At 35.5% G+C, this 25,360-nt stretch overlaps 1 protein-coding gene across 1 annotated transcript; it reads left to right on the top strand.

The window, feature by feature from the left end:
* On the top strand, positions 1 to 23,222 carry LOC113404151 (uncharacterized). The gene is made up of 7 exons (XM_026644946.2): positions 1 to 180; positions 6,448 to 6,565; positions 6,859 to 7,020; positions 17,935 to 18,168; positions 20,960 to 21,091; positions 21,356 to 21,528; positions 21,844 to 23,222. Exons 1-7 carry the CDS (start codon positions 98 to 100, stop codon positions 21,929 to 21,931), a joined length of 990 nt encoding a protein of 329 aa, XP_026500731.1. The 5' UTR covers positions 1 to 97; the 3' UTR covers positions 21,932 to 23,222.
* The last annotated feature ends 2,138 nt before the right edge of the window (positions 23,223 to 25,360 follow it).

Raw genomic sequence — 25,360 nt, 5'->3', positions numbered from 1 at the left:
ATCACCCAATCAGTCGCTTGCTGTTGATCGCGCGGAGAGGTCGTGCGTAGTTGTGCAAGTGAATCTACTCCAGTCGGAGTTAACCCTCTCACCAGCCATGAGGTACAACCAGCTCGGAGTCACCGGCATCGAGCTTTCCCACGTGAGCCTCGGCGGAGCGTCTTTCAGTCACATTTATGGGTAATCCTATTATATATTATGTTTCCTTTTTTATTATTTGTATATATTTATTTTTCATAATTGCAGTCAACATTTAAATAGTTGTTTTGCAAAGCTATTTTTATTCTTAAGATAAAATTCGCTAATTATTACTGCTAATTAATGTTAATTATGGTCGTTTTATCTAAACATGTCATTGTGAGTGTTCGTAATCGCTGGTCGACATCATATCACAAAGTGTTCAAAGTGTCAGCGCGAAATCTTAAATACTTCTTCTTTAAAAAAAGTTTAAAATTAAAATGTACAAAATAATACTGGCAAAGCGAATTCTTTAAAAATTATTATCTTTGAAAGCAGTGCACTAAAGATACAAATGATTAAGGTTTTTATCTGTATTGAATTTATAAGCGACGGACGCCGACGGTCGCCGACGGTCGACGGAAAGTGATTAGTTTTATTGCGCTATCGGTAACAAAGTATGGATTTGATTTAAATGTTTAATGTGTACAAGTGGGTTGTGTCACGTAACTATTCGTGTAATCTGTCAACGTTCATTCGCTTGTCGATGTATGTACGCCTCGTTAATGTTATCGAGATACTGTTTATGTTTCTAATGACTCAGGCTTGCAAGAAACTGTACGTTATAAAAGTCTATGCAGTGGAAATATCTGATTTCATTTGTAATAAAGATATCGCGCAATCATAATAATTAACGTAACACGACTTGGTTCCGAAGAGCAGTACCGGCGGCATCGTGTTTAGTGCCGACGTCAGCGCTTGTACCGAATGACCGAATCAGATTACCATTTTCGTTTAATTTTTTGATTCAACATCATGTGCCAGAGATATTAAATAATGTGCGAATTAGTAAGTCTACTCTAATCGAATGCGTCCCGTCGGTTATCGTACAACTAAGCACCGGAACGAAACTATGCGATTTCCTAGCGCTGTTGACTATGTGCCTATAGCATGGCACATAATATAACTTACACATTTACCACCACAGTCCAGTTCCAGTAGGCATAGCAATTAGTCCCAACCCTCTCGTGTCAGCAACACCAACGATTATGGCAATATATATGGTAAAGTGATGTGCGAGTCCTCGGATACGCACCTGTCCGCCGGCATCGTAGTTATCCTGCGGGTAATTATTAATATTTTGTAATTAGTGTAATTTCGTAAAATCCATTCTTTGCGGATGTCTACGGAACCTACCTGCCAAATTTCAAGTTTGTAGTTTTATTTGATTTCGTGATTAATCAGTGAGTGGTATTTTGCTTCTATATATGTATACTATATGTTTACAACACTCAATCATTTAATGCTGGAGTTGCTGTCACTCACCAAGGCGACGCAAATTTAAATAGAACCGAATACATCACACTGTCCCGTCAGTACATTTACGATTTTATTTATTTTGTCTGCTAAGAAAGATATTCTTTTAATTGTCACTGCGTCAAATACGTGTAATAGTATGTTTCGGTACCTATACTAAATAAAATAATAAACGTCTAAAAAGAAGACACAGGCTTATATGAAAAAAATAATATCGTCAAGATAACATTATTGATATACATAACTATTATATTGTATATAAAATACATGTAAACGATATATATTCCTTAGTCGCGACTAATTTTATCGTAATGGGTTAGTTTTATTTCGTAGTTTGACTTTAAATGAAGTACGTTCGTAAAACCGCCGGGAAGTTCTCTGTACGCCGATGTCGTCTCGATGCATTAAGTTCTCCTCTGCACTTGTAACTCTTGATCAAACGTTTGACTGATATTTTAAAATTATTAAATACCTGACTATAAGGGGGTGATAGTTTACACAATGATTCCTTGTGGAACGCAGGTAAGCAATAAGAAGGTATATAGCAAAAATCATATTTTCAGAAGTTCGCCATTTGTGAATTTAGAAACATGGATATCAGTGTATGATAATATATATTCTAAGACCTAAGAACGCCTAAGCGTTTTTAAAAGAATATTACCTAAGAGGATAAAATTGAGGATGAAAGTTTGTATAGAAGTTATCCATTTCTGAATGTTTGAAATAATGATCGACTGATTCACAATCAGTCCGTAGGCCTAGTACCGATTACATACGAGTTGGAGTTGCAGCCGTTTGTGAAGTTTGAATGAATAACACTAAACTTATGTGAATAATGTTTATTTCATGACTTGTTCGATTTACTATTTTGGCAAAAGTAGTTATCTACAAGCTTCCCTTTGGTTTGGTATTTTAGTAAGTTTTCGTGACTTTATCAGTACCTAACAAGCCAAATCTGGACTTGGAATTAGCTACTCCGTGTAATCTTATAATTGAACGTAACGTAACATTACGGACTAATGTTTTTTGTCATAGCGGTAGGCGGACAGGCAAATGGGTCAACTGGTGTTAAGTGGTCAGCTCTTACCATCTGGTGAGTGCTGTAAAGCAGAGTCACACAGATAATCTTCCGTGACCAAGTAATATGAGAGTATAGGCAATGCATCACGCAACAAAAAGACTAACTAAGGTGGGATATTCCAGCAGGTGCACGGCCAGCACTGCATAAGCATATGAAGAGCAAGATTACCCGTCAATTATACAATAATTATTCTCGCGGCGCGAACTCAGTCTATGAGGAAATTCGATAGGTCACAATTGACCAGAAATAGAGAATGACGGCTTACACATTTAACTCGGACAAGAAATGAAAAGCTAAACCTTACTTTTTTACATTATTTTTAAATCTCGTAAGAAAATCGGTGTTTAAAAGTAAACATTACCTTACGAGCACTTGAGAATGGTTCAATATAAATTGAAATTTTAATCAAAATTCAATTTCAAGCTGCAATTAGTTCGAAATGTAGATTCTACAAAACAACCGGCGAGACATGTAGGTAGATTCTATTTTCATATCAATTCATATCCCTTTATACACGATCGTAATAACAATCGTGTATCTACATTCCGCTTTGATTTTATTGTTTTGTAACAACAGTTTGTATTCATTCAGTTAGTGTTATAGTTTTTAAATGAATTAAAGCGACTCGAATTATTTACTACATACTAAGTAGGATCCGGAGGTACGTACTCGTATGTAGAGCTGCCTGCGTCCTAAGCATGGACCGATTTACACAAATAGTATGACATTAGACTCGTGGCGATCCGGATATTGTCCGAAACAAACGAAATCGTTAGGTGCAATGAATTTAATGGCGAATAACATGAGGGATTGCAGTTACAAATACAAAGTTAATTAAGTATCTAAAATTGTCGGGAACCAATAGCTTACGACCGCCCAGTGGACAAAACCGATACAGTTTCACATACGCTTTTTACAGGACAGAAAACAGCAAGCCACCACTCCCCCGGCTAGCGAGTTATATAAGGTTGAGCTAAATGGTAATGAATATTATATCACGGTAGGGTTGTCGCGAGCTGTTGGCACTGTCGCCAATAAGCTGGTAGGAAGGTACCCATCAGGACGCTACGAAACCTACAAGGCCTCTGTCAGGTCGATGCTGAACTTTTGCATTCAAAATCGATGGCCTTGAAGGACACATGGTCTACCGCTCATCTACATATATGTACCTCGCGCGGGTCTCCTCTTCGGCCGTCCGCTCTAACGTAACTTGCATAGATTGTATATCGTATTCTACATATAATGTTCATATTTTTATATCAATCAGTATGACATAAGTAATAGTCTTCTCTGATATGAATACCATTTTTGTATTGCAGAAGAGGGCTATTCGTGAAATCTATACCTTGGCCCAAAAGATTCGTTAAAATTTAAAGAAATTAAAATAATGATTGTCACTTCTCAGTTTGTTTTTGATAATATTATGTACGTACGCAAAAACATAAATGATTTTTCCAGGAATGAGACGATCGCCTCCAGGCTGTTTCAAATAAAGAAAATATGTTTATTATTATTGCATGTACATGAAAACATGAAATATATGTATATACTACTATACTTGTAAAAACAAAATTAATATATATATATTCCGCTGAGTTTCTTTCGCCGGTTCTGCTCAGGTCCGAGGTGGTAGATTTTTGACTATCAATAAGCGAGTATAATCACTTCCATATTGAATAAAGATTTTTGCCTTTGACTTTGACTTGAATGTACTTTAAGAACCACGGTCGAAATTAACATAGTTTTATTGAATAGTGCCTTGGCCGCGTTATTCAACGAATCCCGCCATATTAACTTTTTTGTCGTAAGTCACAATGTATTTAAAAAAATTTCATAGAAAATATAACAAATATATATATATATATAAAATCATACTCAAAAGTAGGTGTCGCAGTTTCCGGTGAAAAAGATTTTCATACGGAATATGATGTATTAAATACATGGGCAATTGATCAACACCACGCGACAATAATCACAGCGTGATTGAAGAGCGTTTTTTGCTGGAAACATTTAATTAACAAAACAACCACAGCTTTCAGATTGTTCAGGTGTGCTGTGTGTTTCTGCGTTCGAGCTGTAATAAAAATATTGAATCAACGGAATTCCAAGCGAATAAATACTCGGAACTCCTAAATGATTGTCATAGCACACCGAAAGAAGTAACGATGATGACAGACAGACCGGTGGTCTCACTCAATACGAGTGGATTACAACCAGGACCGGAATATCCACATTTTGTCAAATGCTAGTCCGTTTCCCGTCGGCATTAACTTTGTTACATTGTGTATTACATTCTGGACGACAACCTAGTATAATGATAGTCTTAATACACGAGGGAGAACAGTCGGAGAATTCATCGAAACAGACCAATATTATAATATTCTTAAATTTTAGTTCGGGCAAATTTAATATGTGAATGTTACTTGCTTCGCACAATTGCTTCAATTAGAATGTAATAGTACTGCTGTGGTTATTGTGACTTTCTACCTGGTCGTCAAAAGTTACCAATATTCCACCCAATCACTACTTATTCCAGATTCACCACCGTTTTGGGGTATTCCAGATCCATGGGCGTGTGAGCCAGTGTAATTACAGATACGATGGATATAACATCTCTTCTGAATGGGCACGAAATAAAGAAGTATGAAAGTGGCACCTAAATTTGCAGAGCCAATGTCGACGGGCAAGGTGACCATTTAATATTAGACGGCCCATTTATTCGACCGCCTTCCTAAAATAAATAAAACGAAGCTGTAACTTTAACATCTCTAATTTATTAAATTCAGAGAGCATTTCCGAATATTCTTTGCTCGATATCGACTGCTTGAGTGAGTGTTCATGGTCTCTAGTGTATATGCGTCGGAGCTTGTCTTCTCACTGCCGCGCTAGTGCACGGCACTTTTATATTTTACACAATTACGGCGAAGCAAAACGGAGCGTTTTGATTTTACTACTCTAAGTTTAAGCTTATGTTTAATTAATCCATTTATAGCTCCTAAGCTACTTATTTAAATAATGTGTCACTCGCTTAGTTTAAAGCGGATTTAGCCAACGGGGGCGAGGATTCGCGCGTGTTTTGCGATTTCTATTCTGGTATATAGCATTATTTTTTTGTTCGGACTGCTAACGCCGTCTCTTGGGCTTTCGCTCCGCGCTCTTATGAACCGTTTTCGGTTACTTACAGGCGATGCCAGGCTACCATCGGCAGTCGCTCACTATGACGCGCTTATCCGCGAGCTATTGCGATCCAACCCCAGATAATATCGCAACCGATTGAGCCAACTTTGAGCTTCGTTTGTCATAGGCTATGTAATTCAATGTGACTTACATTATCGGCAATCGGGAAAAGTAATATTTTGATAACAGCATTGAGTACCACACCGCTTGAGTGATTTCATTCACATATTTGTTATAAACGCCGTTGAATGAATATATATGTTATTGGAGTATTTTTTATTGGAGAACATTATATTAACAATAATCCCAATTATATAACAACTCAATATATAATAACCTAAGAATAGCCAAACTCAACATTATTTATTTAAACAATTTAATTAGTAGGAATAGTGATTTATTCGTTAAAGACAGTTACCGGCTACATTTGGTTTGGGGATATTTTACTAATCTGTAAATTTTCCCTTAAGTATTCCCAAAGTTAACTTTCCGCTAAGCACCGTGACCGCGAACTCGTAATGATGTCTTCGACTAGAATCACGATGTTATGGGAAACCAAACGCGCAGGTTCGAACTTTCATCATCACAATCGCATTTCCTCTAATAAAAACGGAAAACTTGATATTTTAGAATAATGTGTTTCATATAATGGACAAATATGTATGTCAAAATATATAAACTAGATACAATTTTAGGAACTTCGACGAAGAAAGGAGCTTGGAGCTCATTAAAGAAACTTTGAAAAGAGGAGTGAATTATCTGGAGACGGGTCCATGGTATGGGCAGGGGTGCTCCGAGAAAACCATAGGAAAGGTATGTATCGAATTTACATCGACAAAAAGCCTCAGAAACGTAACATGCCGTAATTGATCACCTGAGCTCAGACAATCACAAAATTAGGGAATTTAGACAAGGTACTGGCATTGAATTAGCGCTTCCAGCCGTGAACCGTGAACCGTGATATCGGCTCTTGTATCGATAATAAAATTACTTAAAATTTTGTTACATATACAAAAAATTTAATAATCCAATTAACAAAATATATTATGTAAAATAATGTTACCTGAATCACTGGCATTGGATATAACTGACAATAATTTTCACAGGCTCTAAAGGATGTCCCGAGGGAAACATTTTTTATCGGCAGCAAAGTCGGCCGATACGAGCAAGATACTTCAAAGATGTTCGACTTCTCTGCGGAGAAGACTGCGGTTGGCGTTGACAATACTCTGCGTCGGCTCGGACTCGATTACGTCGACTTAATTCAGGTAAACCGGAATAAAAGAGATTTTCATTTTATATTTATAAAAAAAAATAACAAAGAAACAACGGCATGCACTTTGATTTATGAATGAAGGAGAAATGAAATTCCGATAGTTCCAAGACCCACTTAAATCGTTCGGATTTCATTAGAGCTATCAATTGTCTTCTTAATGGACATCTTACAGGAGTCTCCGCAGCGCTAGTGTTAAAATTAGGTTACTAACACTAATATAGATAGAAACAATTATGTTACTGCATCCTTTTTATAAATTTATTACCAATCAATTTCGGGCGTGTTGTTTAATTTATTGATGTCATTGATGATCTCGATGATGAGAACTAGCAAAATTATTGATAATATCAGTGAGTGAAAATATTAGTCAGAGTAGAATTATTACGACCTTAGTATTGACGCATATTATTTTGCTGAAGAAAAACTACTGAATTCATGGTGAGTTGCATTCCTGCACGTGTTTTAAAACGTGTTATTTACGTTGTGAAAACATCTCTCCGGTCGTCGAAAGTTGACGTAAACACGTTGAGGAAATTACATTACTAAGATTAGATACAGGTCAGATGCAAGGCCGTTTCGGGTAATTATGTTACTTCATTCAATAAGTTCATAAGCTAACGATGCATATTAGAATTTCGGCTTATTTGCCACCGAGTTCCTCAGTGTCATCGGTCAACAAAGTCATAAAGGCATCAAGTCACAGGTTCGTAGTATTTACATTTTGTCATATTTATTCGTTTATTTATTAAAAATTTGTAATAGGGTATTTATTTCTATGATAGTAATTGTAATTCATTATTATCCCAAAAACGCCAAATATATATTAACGTTGAGTGAATGCCCGTCGTATGTACACAACTGTTGTATTTATCTGTGTGACGTCACCAAAATGAATGACAGTGTTTTTGCGGGAATAAAAAAAGATTAAAATTTAATTTAATTTTAAGGCAAGAAAGTGTGTTTATTTTGCTGAAGTATATGTTTGTGTGGCTTTTTAATAGGAAAATCAATATTTTGTAGTACTTTTTTAAACATAGTAATCAAGACACGCAGTAGCGTGTCAAGCCAAGTTCAAGTAAAAGAACTGGCGAGAAGCACCGTGTGTAATATCACACGATTTTGACCATTTGGAGCCACTTTTGACCCCCTCATAACTCAAAAACTATTTCACATAAACGTGACTTGACTAGTTCTAATATGTTCATAAACACAAGTTATAATGTGTGTTTATAATAACAAATTATAAGTCAGAACATCTAAGAAGAATCGAGGAGAGTTCAGTATTGCTTAGTTAGAATTAACGTACATTAAGAGCTGCGATTGTCCAGTCATTAGAACACATGAATTTTAACCAGATATTGCCGGTTCATACCCAGACAAGAGCCATTGAATTTTCGTGTGCTAAGTTTGTGTTTATAATTCATTTGTAACAGGTTTAGGCTTGCGAAGGCTATAATATAATTCGCATATGAGAACTGCCAAGTCAGACCTTAGGCTACAATATATCCCTCTAAGTTATAAGGCGAAATGATATTTTATGTAGTTATAAATAAATTTCAGGACTGACCATTGAACTTGGCACCCATTTAGGTCGCACTTCTTTTGTCGTTTTGGTCAACAACGAAGGCCTATATAGTATACTTGGCTCTCATTCCGCATTTATGTTTTGATGGGATACCCTATTTATACATATTTTTTTTTGGATACATTTCGCGAAATTTTGACAACAGGAACGCGTTTTTAATATCTTAAGATGATATTAATTACTGGATTTCCTTTTGTTTATCTATCTGTGATTATTTTTTTATAATGTGTGTACTGCGTCACTTAACAATTGAAAAGTATCCTTCTTAGGCTTGCTGTAAATGTGTTTGTGGGACACTTTACAGCTAGTATCGGAATACTTGGCGTTTATATTTCAATTCTCGTTCAGTTCCGCGGTCAATTGGAAGGCAAAGCCAAATTGGCATCAAAAAAGCTCGGTGTGCTCAGCAAGGCAAGACAGTATTTCACGTCGGCCTAAGAATATACAAGGCGCAAATTCGGCCTTACATGGAGTACTGCTCTCACCTCTGGGCGGGTGCTCCCCAGTACCAGCTTCTTCCATTTGACCGTATCCAACGTAGAACAGCTTGAATTATCGATGATCAAGCCCTTCCCGATCTGCTTGATCCTTTGGCTTTGCTTAGAGATGTTCGATCACTCTGCATCGAGGAATTGTGTGGATTAATTTCACCGGCTGCTGAATTTCACCCTCGGACATCTCGTCAAAATTCCAAGTTTCACCCGCACCACCTAGATGTTCGAAAATCCATAACAGCGCGATTTTTAAGAAATTTTTTGCCTCGCACAACATTAAAAAAAAGAGCGTACTCCTTCCTTAAAGGCCGGCAACGCACTTGCAAGCCCCCCGGTGTTGCAGATGTCCATGGGCGATGGTAGTCACTTTCCATCAAGTGAGCCTTAAAAAAAAAAAAGAAAAAAAAGAAAACAAAAAATATGGATACGGAAACGAATACGTGAAAAATTAATTTACCGGTTTCAGATACGGTTACGGATTAGAAATTATTTCGGATTATCCGATTGTATTGATAGTTTCAGTAACGAATATTAAATTGCTTTAAAATTGTAAAAGAGATAATTACGAGGTAACATTTACTTTATTAATAGGCTATTATATATTATAAGGTATAATCGCATAAAAATAGCTCTTTTAGTATAGCTCTATGCAAAAAAAAAACTATACGGTTACGGTTTCGGATAGATTTTTATTTCGGGTAACTGATAGTTTCGGTTACGGTTACGGAGGTCTATGACAAGCCTTATATTTACACTTGCCTTTCCGGAACGTTAAATTGGTAGGTGATATATATACCTTTTGGCGTGCTAGAAGATAACATTGGAATCATGAACGTTGTACACCATTAATAATCTGTATTTGTTACTATAAACAGACGTCGATTCATTTTTGATGATATCGCTCTACAGCACCGTGTTCTGTGGCTTACTTTTCAATGCCGAACCTGGGATTTACACGCGCACAGGTGTACGGGTCAGCGCCGCTGTGGCGACGGCGTCACGTACAATGTACACGGAGTCTTAATATATAGACACGATCGTGCATGAATAGCCCTCAGAGCAGGGCTTATCAATTACACTGATGAGGAATATGATTAAATTATGTGTGTTCTAGGTCTTAAAGTGGTTAACGTTAACACAATAAGCATAAAGAAAGATTTTTTCACATTTCTGTAACATCGAAAAACTACAAAATACTATAACTCTACATTATTACATGGATTATATTGTTCTAGGAACCAAAGGACTCATAATAAAAAATACAAATATAAAATGTTTTGGTTATTATTTTAAAATCAGTTTCAAAAGAGAGCTTTTCTTCTTATCTCGTCTTTATTTCTAACCCTGTTAAACATGAAGCTGCAATAATTAGATATTTTGCAGTGCCTTTTTCTCAGTACACTCACTACCTATAATTTACAGGAATCCCAAGCGTAAAAACTATATTTGTCTTGTATTTGCTCCGATTGTTATGTGATTATGTCACTAGTATATCACATAGAGAAGTTCTTCTAGCTGCGTCCAGTTTAGTTTCTAGTTTTGCATGCCATAAAACACGCCCTAAAAATAAATTAAAGCTGTCTTTACGGTTCAGTTTCTTTTATGCAGCATTCGGTATGTATTTGATAAACAATATTTTCATATCTCGTAATCGTGTAATTACTATGACAGTCAATGGTCACTTAGAAATGCCACGGGCTTACAAAACCTGACACTGCGATAACAATGTACTCACAAGATATTAGAGTCTAACAAAGTCCGCTTCGTTGGTAGTATAGAGTAAAAGATCTTGGTGGGTAAGGTGACCAAAGCAATGAATACATTAACCGTAACTACCGACCGGTCCTTAAGGGCGCCATGTCCAAATACTTACGACTAGAAATGCATCAGAAATACGAAAATGTATGTATGTATGTACAAATATATGTATGAAATTATAATATGTATTTCTAAAATCTCTGCAACATTCCGAGAATATTCTAGAAAGAAAACATAGTTATAATCGCAATATATCAGAAAATTCTACTGACACTGGAATTTATCAATTTCCTGCTGCCGTAGACATTTCACGATGAAACAATAGTAAGGCGAAAAAATATTTCTTTCTCTCAAGTAGAAAATTCTACTATAGTTTACAAGGAACTCCTCTGTACTAGTTGAATTGTTTTCAAAGACAGGATATAAGCAGAACTTAAGCGCTGCGACTTGATGTGAACTTAAACGTGGCTTAATGTACTTCAGTTGCATCTGCTAATACATTATAGTACTCCTATAATCCTTTCTGGTAGAGCTTTGTGCCGGCCCGCTTGGACGGGTACCACCTACTCATCACATATTCTACCGGCATACAACAATGCTCCGTATTGTTGTACGGCTTTGAAGGGCAAGCAAGTGTAATAACAGGCACGAGGACATAACATGTTAGTTCCCAAAGTTGGTGGGGCATCGGTGTTGTACGGAATGGTCAATATTTCTTGCAATGCCAATGTCGATAGGCGATATTGACCACTTACATTCGCTCGCCCGCCGACGAATACTTTAAAATACTCTCAGATATGCAGATTTACGGTTCCTCGTGATGATCTTCTTTCAGCATCTATACCGGAAAATGACTAATTTACATGGACTAAACTTCAAAAACTCAAAGGTGCGTGCCGTGAGATTGAACTTTTGCTTTGTACGTCAAACATGGAACCAAGACATTTCGAATGATATTGTCGGAACATAAAAACTAGAGACAATGACAATATAAATAATAAATAAATAATTTATGATTTCATCGATAAAAAATAAACAGATTTTAAACTACGAATAGAACATTTTGCTAGGTAAATTACACGCAGACCGGACAGTCGGACGCGGACGTAGCATGGTATCAGAATTGTAATTGGTAGTGCTGTTGGCGCGGCCCGCGGCGATGCAGGCGCTTTGTTTCTACGCCGTTTTGTAATTATTATACATTAACGGCATTACGATTGGCATTCATATTCTACTAAGTGTATTCTTATTTTGTTAGTCTTAGCCGAATTTCTTACGCAACGAGTATGCGGTTACCATTCTCGAAACTCTTAGCTAAACTTATATATACGTAAAACCAGAATATATTATTTATATTGACCGTCTACACTGAGACAGTATAGTTTACGTAGAAATTAATGTGGATTGTAAAACATATATTACGCGATGGCGGTGACGAGTGGCACAAAGACAGCTTTACTTTCAAAAGTAAATTTAACCTGCCAATATTCAGCGTTGGTATCAAAGTAAACTAAAATAAATTTGATGTTGACACGAGTGGAATAAAAAAATTGGTCTGTGTGAGATTAAACCTGGCCTCACTATCCACTTCCAATTTGACACGCTTTATGGTTACATTAAAGCAAAAAAAGGTTAATTTTTAACTATTATTATTATACTTTGTGAGACATTACACAGCTATTTACTTAACTTGTGACCCCCTAGATATCCTTAAGGAAATAGGAGCAGACTCGATAAATTAACACTGAACAATGCTTAGAAATAATTTACTTCATTGTAATAAAAAATCGAACGACTATGCAGTTGCAATGTACCTGTGATAGATTTATATTCGTCAAATATTTAGAAGACAGTCAGCATTGTGCTGTAGCCCAGTATTCGCTTGGGTTGTTTAGCTCGACTGCACAGGTTTGAATTGCAATTTTGTCATCTATCGTCAATATTGCCATAGGATTCTATCAAAATGATTAATATTAATATAAATATATATAATATTGCTGTTAATATATTATGAAGTAGCTGTAAGTATTCCTCCATAATAAATCTCTTTTGTAAAATAAAAGCAGGTTAAATATCTGTATCGTTTCCCCAACTAATACATAATTCCATGAAAATAACCAAAGTATACTCGAGCAGTCGAGCTAGTCGAGTGGTTTCAATAACACTTAGTTGCCTAAGTTTTCTAACCACTGATGCTGCAGACCTGACTTCATTTTAGGGATTACGCTTAATGAGGATTTAATCGAAATTTCGAATCAAATTTTCTTCTTAAAAACACTAGTAGCGTAGCATAGGAGCATCAGATACATACATACATACATATATATTACAATTTTGCTGTGTTTGCATTACGTGAAAAATATACATTTTTGTATTTGTTTTTTATTTGTGAATTTTAAGCGGATTGTAAGCGGTTATCGAGATATAAATTAAATGAAGTAGGTCTCAATGCGCTGCAGCCAGGCATGCCAAAGTTGTTATTTTGTTTACGAGTTTCCCTTACCAAGTTAAAATATTACTTTTAATTTTGACAAAAGGCACATTTTAATCTCTAGGCTTGAGTTTCTGAATATTTATCTATCTAGAATTAAATCAAATAAAAAACGCAATTTGGGTATTGTAAAATTTTTTTGATACTTTTTATTTTAAATAAACAAAAAAGTACGCACGTATATTCCTATTTGATTATTCTAATAGATTCTATCGTGAAACGGATTTCTTCAATCTTCTAGAAAGACTCAGTGCTTATGATTTGATCAGAGTTGCGGATAAAGCTGTTTACACGCTTTTACGTTAGATAATTTCATTATCCACGTCATACATATGTAATTGGCCAGAAATAGATTAAAGTCTACGTCTTCGGACGACACAGTACGGGCACGCGGGCACGTGGCGGGCGTGGACATTGTGCATAATAGCCAGCGTTATGAATAATCGTTAGTTTTAGTAAGTCACGTGAGCCGAGATGGCCCAGTGGTTAGAATGCCTACATATTAACCGATGATTGCGGGTTCAAACCCAGGCAAACACCACAGCATTTTCTGCACTTAATTTGTGTTTATAATACATATCGTGCTCGGCTGTGAAAACATCGTGAGGAAACCTGCATGTGTCTAATTTCAACTATTTTTTCGTTTCATCAATGTTCCCGAGGTAAAATATCCATTATAAATCTTAGTGTAAGTGTTCTTCTTACAACTATATCATCTATTATATTAGAGACTTGCAATTGCTTTCCCAGTTGATGTTATCGTTATACGGTCTAAGCACGAAATTCCTCCAGTCGGTAAGGCTGGTAGAAGTCCGTGTCCTGAATTGCAAAGCTAAGGGGGCAAAGATATATTGAACGTCGAATATTGCGAGACGATGGGATTGTGTTAATGTTTATATCTAAACAAATATTATCATTCTGATGTTCAAACCACGAAGACGATTGAAGTGATAAGAGAACAATGCCAGACGCCGATCGATGCGTACCGACAACAGCGAATATACACTTCATTTGAAATGATAGACCGACACCGACACGTCAACTTGTAGTTTATAACACGACTCTTCCTAAAGGAAGTATTGGATTGTATATAAAACAATCAAACTAACATTCACATTGTTTCAGCGTCAGGACGTATATAGGCTACATAGGTAGTATGTTTATACGCGTGGCTCATTTTTAAACTGAGTTTTAATAGCTAACTTAACCAGAGATAAATTTGTCAGTCAAGTTGGTTTTGAAGCGAATGCTACCAAAACAAAAACACAGATACTTTTATATTTTTATACAAATGTAGGCTTCCGAAAGCTACCACTACCACCGTGCATCGGCTAACATCATATTTCGAAAGGTCCAACCACATCAAGACGGTATATTTGAATATTAAGTTACTGCTGTAGCTAGAATCTAATTGTCATAACAATTGTTCTGAAATTCGTTCCGAACGAAAAATACCTAAGTTCGAGAAACAAATTTGAACGAGGGGATATACTGCTCTGTACGATTTCATAAAACCAAAACCTTAGTCTTAAAGATTTTCGGTGTTCTTAGAAAATTACTAGTTTACACTTTACTTGTAAAGTTAAAGAAAAGGTTCGTGTAACTACGTACGTGCGTGGAACGTTCTACATCGTCGGCAGAATTAAAGATATTTTAAAAACATACAAATAATTATACAATAAATTAATGATAATCTACTTATTAAAAATGATAATAAATGTAAATAACGCTCACTCGCAAATTTGAACATTCACAATTTAGTTCGTAAGGTGCGTCTACTTCGAGCGACTAGACACTTATTGGAGGTTTTGGAAGCTTTCTTCGAAAATTGAAAAATAAATTCTTCGTTTAATTATGATGTCAAACTGTGCGCGCGCATCACAATAAATCATACTCATCATTCTTTTCATAGCGCACCCAAAGAAGTATAAATTCAAGAAGAAATAGTAACCATTTTTAATAAAAATGAAAACAGGAAGTATTAATCCTTATCAAATTAAATATCAATTGTAATCGGTAGCTTTAGAAATTTTACAAGATATTTAAATAAACGCGAGAAAAATAAGCGGGGCTTTTGGTACGCTGCGTTAGCTCAGAACGAGCCGATAGATCCGGTGAACATTTTTATCTCATCGGTGAAAAAATAGCGCGGAATAAAATTCTTATTTTACCCGTACGAAGTCGGGACTGGCAGCTTGAGAATTAAATCAAGTTGATATAAATAAAACGTAATTAATAAAAACAAGTTACGATTGTTCTAACCAATGAGCCATCATTGACATTTGTTAAAGGCATGGAAAGCTTAGATCACTGACATTCGCAACGCGATTCTGTAAGAATTCACTTTGTATCTCACTCGTAAAATGTTAGCAAAAATGTTGGTTGACATTGATTCGTGTATCTTATAAATTTTATTATAATTACAGTCACTATCGCATATGACTTTGGGACATTTTACATTGGTGTTCTGTGGTGAGTTTCGAGTTTCTTCTTACACGATTTCTATTGCAGTTATTCACCGGTCAAGAATACTATTATTTCAAGTGATTGTTTGTATTTCCACTCGTCAATGAAGGAAAACATTACAATGACACCTGTATCCACGGTGTGTCCCATAAAAGGAGAGGATGACTTTTTTTTCATTTCATATTCAATATTTCTAATGTCCGCATTTTATCCAGGGTCTTAAGCTGAGTCTTGAGGGTCACGACACTGCTATATAGCAGCCTCCATAGACTACACTGATAGTGTACGCTACATTACCGTTGAGCATCTGTAGGTTCACAACATTTCTCGTGAGTGGGAAGGCTAGGTCAGTCTAGGAGACAGTCTATTTAGTAAGGAAGTTGATTGACGTCTAGGAGCATTACGCTGGTTCCGATGTGGGTGCCTCGTTTTGAGGAGCTTGATGAGAAACTCGATTACACTGTGTCCGGTTTGTGCGTGTGATTTCCAATGCCATTCGCGAGGATCGGCGCTATTGAAGGTATCCATTAAAATTACCTTTCCCACGACTTCTGTTCAATTTCTTGTCAGCGCGATTCAGGAATGAAATATTTTGGATCAGCGCAATATATTGATACGGGGTTTTACATATGAGACATACTCACTTAAACAAATACCTACCTCCAAAAAGAGCTAGTAAGATATTGAGTCAAACTTGACTTGACGTTCGACAGACCGGAGGTAGCAGACTCCATTGAATGCGCCAATCTCATCCTCCCCCAGCGCGGATCACCGCGAGTTGGTTTACGAAAAAACTAATTAAAACCTCAGTTTCCTTACTCCACAAAAGCCACTGAAAACCTCATCTCGACGTTAACATTTTCAGAGCTATGTTACGATAGTATAATTATCCATTAAAAGGTTATCTATAACAAATGAACCATGGATACTCTTACTCTTGGATATACTTTACTACGTAGGATGTACATACTTACATATAGGTATAATACGCAAATCCATAACAGACCAATTAAAATGATTTTCCAACGAGGTGTTGAAGTAATGCTCGGTAATGCGGAGTAAAGATTACAATATATTCGAGAAATAACAGAGCTTAAATGACGATTCTTAGTGAACCGCAGAGTTATTCTGATTTCTAACAGAGAGTGAGGATAGATTGTGTTCTCACGGCTCATCGTAGAACTCGATCGTGACCTGTCACAACATTGACTATAATAATTATAAAGCTAAAAGATACATGCATTAAAATATGTTTTCAGAATAGTAAACTGAAATATTTTATTATTATAAAGTTGAATTCCTTCTTTATATCTTAACGGGTGAATGTTCTGCAAGTGTTTCGTATTCATGAATGAGGTATCATTCATGAATACTCATCATGTTTTGGTTGGTCAAAACAACAATGTAACTTTCCACTGGCAAAGCCACGGCGTTTATAGTTAATAAGCCGATGATATACACTAAGTCTTATTCACAAACTTAGTGTAAGAATAAAGAAGAAGACGCGTGCGTGTTATTATTTATACCTACGTGTCCATGAAATAAACTTCAAATTTAGAAAACATTGCAACAATTTGATAAAAGCTGCAAGGACTTTTAGATTTTTCTTTTCAGCTCACGAAGCGGCTCAGACCTCGGTTCGCTGATTTAGAAGTTGCAGCGAAGATGTTATTGTCAGAGACTCAGATTAAATCTCAGGCACAATGATGTTACATGTAAACCGATGCCAGAGTACGCTCATTGTATCAATTGTACCGCTCGCCGTTCATATAATAATTCATGTTCTATAACATTTATTGTCTGCTGAGCTCGTCTTACGCTCATTAAAATTATGGAACTTGTTTACTTAAAATACTACTGCTGAGCACAGACCTTCCCCTCGACTCACAGAGTGTTTCATGGATGGAAAACGTATTTATATATCTTATCTAATCAATCAAATTCGTTATACAGTTATGTTTTAAATGCAAATTGTTTTTACTTAAAGTTCAGTTAAAAAGGACTTGAAGGATTTTATTTCTAAACGGCTAAAGCGTATAAATACCTCTTTTACGAGCAATATGTGATATACCCAAGGCGACAAAATATATAACAATAAATTGACCCTTTCAGGTCCATGATGTGACTTTTGCTCCGGATATGTCCGTGGTCTTGAAGGAAACTCTACCAGCGCTGGAACAGGCAGTGCGCGACGGCAAGGCTCGGTTCATCGGCATCGCTGACTACGACATCGACTTGATGAAAGAGTTGGTGGAAGAGTCGGATATCAAGATATCAGCTGTGCTCTCTTATGCCAAGTCGACGCTCTTTGATAACCGACTGCAGAATTATACAAAATACTTCAAGGTAATTATGGCACTTTAATATCAGACAAGTATTTAGGTGGAGTAACACACCTGTAATGTTCCGAGGCACAGGCCTCGTCTCCTGTTTATAGGAGTGTATTTGTTGGATATACAAAAGACCAGGGCAGGATTAAGAGTTTTGTTGCCCCTAATTATTTACCATATAAATTGAACCTTTTCTCCAGTTTAATGTTCAAATAATTAAAACATATTAAATTTCTTTAACTCCTTATATATTTTATATACCATTCTTTATAAAAAACAAGAATTAAATTGTATTTTACTACACCTGCACTCCATTACAAGTGCTTACTCGATGTTTATTTATAAACTTCCTCTCTTGTGGAAGAGGCTCTAAATTGCCCGATTTAGTTCCTCTTCCAATAGAGGTCATGATCAGACAGTCCTTTATTTAACATATCAAGGTTTCTCTAAAATGTTTTCGTTGACTGTGTCGATGTTGAGATAAGGTTTACACGAGTTCTGTGTATCCACTTTTCCACCTCACATGATCCGGCAACTAATTTAATAGTTTAACTTAGTTCCTATGCAGCAAGTCTACGTCTTAGTTTACGAAACCACAGGATCTCCTATAATAATAGCAGCAATTATTTTATAGATGTAAAAATAAATTTTCAATATTAAATTGATTTAATTCGATACTTGTACAAAACCAACGTGTGCACCTCTAAGTATCGCATTGATCGCATTCGGTTCGATGGCGCTGTTTGATATTGCAATCAATGAATAATTAACTAATGCGAATTCACTTTAACAATTAATCTTACTGGTACCAGTTAAACGACCACAGAATTATTGAAATGAATCCTTATATTGTTTTTTCGTAATACGTGCAGAGACCGAGAAAAATGTATTTAAAATATATCTTAAATATATTTAGTGGCCCAACGACGATAAGGCCGGCCGTTACAGGTTTTTTATTTAATGTATGTAAGTAACAAGGCCTTTTGTAATAACTATTACTATAAACATTAATTCTGAGTTCGAGAATCAGCGATATCTTTAAAGCTTAAAATAAATTATAAATTAATATGTTATACTCTGTTAGTACACGCCAACAAATCAATATGGAATATATAAAAGAGGTTGGTTTTTATGTCGATTGTAAATCTATGAGGCGTACGATTTGAAAAAGACATAAAATATTGATTCGCTTTGATCTTCAATACATATTTGCGTTCGATCGTTACCTGTAAGTCGTAGCCGTATTATAAAATTAATTCGAATTTGGAATTTTAAGCGAAACCAAAGACTATGTATGGTTGTGTTGTTCATCATTTGAAATTAAACATACGGCTTTTTAAATAACGAACTTATTTAAGATAAAATAATATAGGCTATATATGTTTACGTAAATCCTACCAACTACTTGATGCTTGTATACACATCCAAATAAATGTAAACGTAACAAAATGTAACAAGCAACTATCAGTGGACTTGCGTGTGCGACTGTATCGAGTTTAGGCATTCGGTGACACGTGTCCGCGTGTGGCCAGTTTATATATTTGCAACGCAACGATTAGATTTTGATATTAGTTGCATATCAACAGTTGTTGAATGATACATCAATTCAAGCGAGACGAGGTTCGGCTTTTCAGGAAAGCAATTGAAACAAAAAATCTTTTACTGAAGACAAAATATTTATTACAGGCAAAGTTACATATATGGCAAGACTTTTTCTTATAAAAGTACAAAAATCACTTTAAATGATATGATATCATAGGTACCTAAAGCAGGTTTCTAATGTAATCGATACACTAACCAGCTGCAGATAAATTGCAATAACTATTACTCAAATGAAACTTATTCTGTCACATGAGCATGGAAGAATTAATAAATATTTATTGCCCGTGTACTCATTGTGTGCACGAGAAACTAGTCTCGTCGTCTTGAACCGATGATAATGTTTAAGTACTTGGATGAGCCAACTTATATGAGTTTTATTTGCGTAACTTTTCCGGATATGTTTACAACCCCCTTATCAATCGCCACGGGACTGTAACAATTAAAGACATTGAAACAAATAATGATTCTTTATTTATTTGATTACGTAAGAATTCCAGGCGTAATTTTATCATTCACCGACTTTTTAATCAAGGACCATGACTTAAAATAATAATAAAAACTAGTGCTACTAGCAGCAGACTTCTTCGCCCTATCTAACATGTTCGATGCCGTTCTGTGATCTAACTGGAGACGATACAGGAAGATTGACGGCATTTGGAGCCAGATATGGCTTAATTTTCAAGGCCCAGTTGAGTATTCAGAGCTTAATTCGTGTACTATAAAGTACACAAATCTGTGCCCACAACAGTGGTAGCATTAAGAACAGCCATTCCACAATGGAACGATATTATGCAAGACTTTTTAATAACCTTAATCAAATATATGCGGGACCGCTTAGAATCTACATTAAGGGTACGTGGAGGCAATTTTTTTTTTATTGTAAAAGACAAGTTTTCAATAAGCTAACCAAAACCAATTTTGGTGTCATTTATCGTAGATAATGAACTAAATTATAAATTTAAATTTATATTCAAAGTTTGAATACTTGGTTAAATGTTTATTTCAAAGGCGACTTGAACATGGATGCAGTTTATGAGTCGGTCAGTGTATAATAAATATCATAGGATACTTTAGATCTCGATCGATGACATTGTGTCAATTCAATGTCAAAGTTGTCTATTAGTATTTATTCATCTTATGGTTGAAATAGACGTATGTATTAAAATAATTCAACGTTTACTTACAATTTCTTTAATACGGTTCAGAACAAGGGCGTCGGAGTGATCAACGCAGCAGCCACGGGGATGGGCCTGCTCACCAACATGGGCCCGCGGCCATGGCACCCGGCCAGTGACGACGTCAAAGCTATTTGCCGTAAAGCATCTGACTTCTGCAAGGTTACCTCTCATAAGCTGACTAGTTCATATATCTTTAATATCTAGAGATAGAGTGTACTGTGAGTTTAGATTTATGAACTTTTGGTATATTAATAACCAGGTGTTCCAGATGTTAAGTGTTTAGTTTAGTAATAATATTTTTGATTCTCTCAGTTTCTTACTACAATTTGTAAGAAACAACATATCATATGATTTGAAAAGATATATTCATTAAACTATGTTCAGAATAATTTCGATTCAATTATTTTTATTGTATTCCATTAGGAGCGTAACGTGGAATTAGCTCGCATTGCGACTTGGTTCACCTTAAGCCAGCCCGGCATCGACACCAACATCTGTGGGTTCTACAACCGCTCGCAACTGATCGACACCCTCGACGTACTCGAGAAAGGCCTCACGGAGCACGAGCAGAATGTGTTGAACGAGGTCCAGCTGAGGTATGTACATACAAACTAAACTACAGGTGGTGATTATTATTAGATATTAATATTGTCATAAAATTGATGGCTTAGATAAGAATCGAAGTATACTCTAGTATGTCTGGGTTGATTTCAAAAATTTATTATGACGGCAACTTCTGACGATGTCCGGAACGTCAGAAACTGCTGCAGCCAATTTGTTAACTTGTAGAAAAACCAACAATACAGATGACGTCATCACATTTGACTGACTCAGTAGTTCCGAGGATTATTTAATAGTTCGCAGGTAATAGTCATTTCCCCATTAATTCAAATCTACATCGTTTACTACAGGTTTTTTGATAAGATCATCCTGCATTGGGATGACGTTGAATTGCCCGCCTACCGGGCGAAAATGGATGAACTGCTGAAGGCTAGATGAAACGTAGTTACAAGTGACATATTGTCATCGATGTTGCCAGAATGCGAAATATATATTTAAATATCGCAAGGCAACAACTCGTACTGGATTTTTCAATTAAAACACAATATTATGAAACAATTTTTATTTTTAAATGAAAATGAAATGGTGACACAAGTCGCTATTGGAACATAAGATCCAGCACGTGGGACGAAGTGTTTTATTATATCATCTTCTTAATGCTTATTTAATAAATATATCTACAGGTGGTTTAACTAATAACAAACTTCTATGATGAGCTGATGACGACTGATCTGAGTCATATACACAACGCTTTAGAATATTAAGACAAAATGTGCGAGATGTGCTCAAAATATTTGCTTATATTTCACGTGAAATACACACATGGTACATCCAGTTTATAAACGTACCAATTGTCGAAATCATAACAATGGGAACATACAACATTTTTTCTAAATTTTATATAATTAAGGTAACGAAACATTTTTGTACATTATTAATAGCGAAAACAAAGCGATACTTAAACTTGTAAATTGTATAAACATTATATGAGTACATTTTAACCAAGTCCAACAAGTTTGTACAATTTGATTAAAAACTAAAATACTTTCGGAACGATCGACTAAAATGTAATCAATAAAACCGTGGACATAACTATTTTATGAACCACTTTGTATTGTATTTGTCTTTACTATATAATCTGTAGCGGACTCCCAGCATGTCAGTTGACAAGTGACACGACTGATCTCAGCTGTTTGTAAGCATAGATACTGAACATAGTACGATGCATTCATAACAAAACTCTCCCTTCTTAATGTCGTTAACGTTAGAATCATTCTATATCATCTATTGATGCTAATATACAGATATAATAAGTAATATAGTAAGACACATATATTCGTATTTTTAAGATAGAAAGCATTCTCAGTGTTAATTTTATAAGGTATCGTGGCTAAATTCTTTGCAAGAAATTATAGTTGTCTGATCCTGTTGTAGTAGTAAGTGAATGTATAATACATGTAATATTAGAATTAGTAATAATAACGTAAAGGGGCTCGGAAGTTGCTTAAGAACAGGTTATAAAAAATGTCAGACGCTGGAGTCGACGGTAACTTGTTCCTGTAAAATGTTATTGTATTAAGTCAACCGCAACAGCTTGACGAAATACGTCAGGCCCCATTTAACGTTAATAAAAAAATGTATTCTTAATAGTACAGTTTACTGACATTGTTATATTGCACGATGTCATTTAATTAATATCATATCATGTCATGTTTAAATTAAGCAAAAGTAATAAAAATATTAACAAACTTATAAAGCATTTTATTTGATACCCATCGTTTTAACATGTTATTCGTGACTAGATTCAATTTAATTGACCAAATAACCTTTTCTGAAAAATATAATCTTAAAGATATATGAACGAAGTGTTAATATTAAAATTTATAATATGAACATTGATTCATATGGCAACCCTTTATCAGTACCATTACATTAAAACTTATTAAAATAATTAGGCTCTTAGACTTTTGTAGTTAACAAGTTCATAATTACTAATTGCTATTTAAAAAAATAAATTAAATAAATCCTTACAACACGCTGACGATTTTTAATAAAACTGAGAACGATTGGAGACAAGTAGATTTACTTTTAAAGCAAACTTTATTGCGCTCCACTTACAGAATGTTTAAAAATATTTACAACTTGTTAATCCTTTAGCTAACCGGTAGGATCGACCATGACACTAAGAGCGTAGTTGCACAACTCTCTACTTGGATGGAGTTGACTCGCCAACGACGCAAGGATCGTATTTATATATTCTGTACTTTTAATTTTTCCAACAGTATTCATATTCAAATATGTTCCCACATCAATAGTCACAGAAATAGATGTGTCTCCGCTAGATTGCACTTATATCAAACTAAAACGAATACATTTTATTTTAAAGTAACAATTACATGATTATTTTTCGTATGCTAACCACCTGTTCACAGATCAAAGTCTGATTACGAATTAAACTCGTCGTTGGCCGCCTATGACGCAGACTATGAATATAACCAAAGAGAGATCAGTATTTAATCGACTTAGTAAATCTGACTTTGATCACCATTTTGGAAACCGGAGGTTATTTTTTAAAGTAATCATCCATTCGTTAACACCGAGAATTGAGAAATATGTCCAGCTAGCGACTGGAAGCCGGTAGGTCTTCTTTGTCTTTAACACAGTTTTATACTTCGCGAGACGTTACAGGTTGCGAATGCAATGAATTTTAGCAAAATGAGCAGAATTCAGAATGTTACAAAAATGGATGAAAGCGTTTATAATATACATTTTGTTTTTCAATAATATTCTAACTCTAAAAGGTACATAAATATTTGATTACATTTCCTTCATTATAAATAGATTGTTTTTTCTTCTTTTTATTTAGGTACTACATGTTACACCTAAGCTACGAATACAACGATCCGAGTATAATAAACTAGAATAATTTGTCCACAAGTATTGTTTCAGCAAATTAAAACTCCGGCCGAGCTGCTATCGCTGTCGAAACCGTGATATTATAGCTTCACTAGTGACAATACAATTGCACTGAATTTCGCATATGTGATAAACTAGCAGCCCACCTCGACTTAGTGGGGGTAAAATTTATACAAAGTTACCCTTCCCTTTTCCCCCTCGAATTTGAAATTTCCAAAAAACCTTAGAGCGTTTAAGTTGCAAAAAAAGTAACTGTTAAATTTCAAGTCTATCAGACCTTTGCAGTTTGGGAGACGTCGTGATGAGTAAGTCCCAGGTGGTATTTCGCCTACCTTTATATAGATATATATTCTGAACGACTGGACCGATACGATGCATTCGTTTACGAGTATTCGTGTGAAGCGAGCGCTGATTGGTCCGAAACTGTTCCTGCGCCGTCACATATCACATCACGGGTTGGCCAACAACCCGCGACATATGTTCACACGTAAACCTAATGTAGGCACAGAGTAGTGACTAAGTAGAGATTACAAGTACATCTATTATTTTTTATATTTTAATAAACAATATAATACGTTTAATTTTTACGGTCAGTCTGAACTTCAAAAGGTACTCGATTTGTTATAAATCCGTAAGCGCAATCGCGTACGGACTCGCTACCGGAAACACAATTAATTTTCATTTAAGTTTTTACTACAAATGCGCGTACATCTATCCTAATTCAAATACGAATGCTACATTAAAATATCACGATTGCTAAAATTATTTCACCATTAGTATATTTGGGACAGTTTTTATTAATGAATATTCTCCAAACCTTCTATGATAAATGAATGTCCGAGTGCCCGTCTATAGAGCCTATAATTGTCTAATTAACAAAGTTATCTACGAATTATTTCATCGCCTTAACAATTCGTTGGCCGGTTTTTGTAGTTGTTGCGCATTATAACC

Source organism: Vanessa tameamea, chromosome Z (genome assembly GCF_037043105.1).
Source record: "Vanessa tameamea isolate UH-Manoa-2023 chromosome Z, ilVanTame1 primary haplotype, whole genome shotgun sequence".
NCBI classification, from domain to species: domain Eukaryota; kingdom Metazoa; phylum Arthropoda; class Insecta; order Lepidoptera; family Nymphalidae; genus Vanessa; species Vanessa tameamea.
The sequence above is the reverse complement of the archived record's forward strand: the minus strand, read 5'-3'. Positions and strand labels throughout refer to the sequence as shown.

Excerpts from the sequence above, each read along its gene's own strand:
- LOC113404151 (XM_026644946.2), top strand. The coding sequence starts at position 98 with ATGAGGTACAACCAGCTCGGAGTCACCGGCATCGAGCTTTCCCACGTG. Across the intron at positions 21,092-21,355 it reads AAGCATCTGACTTCTGCAAG|GAGCGTAACGTGGAATTAGC; the intron begins GTTACCTCTCAT and ends GTATTCCATTAG. Across the intron at positions 21,529-21,843 it reads TTGAACGAGGTCCAGCTGAG|GTTTTTTGATAAGATCATCC; the intron begins GTATGTACATAC and ends CGTTTACTACAG.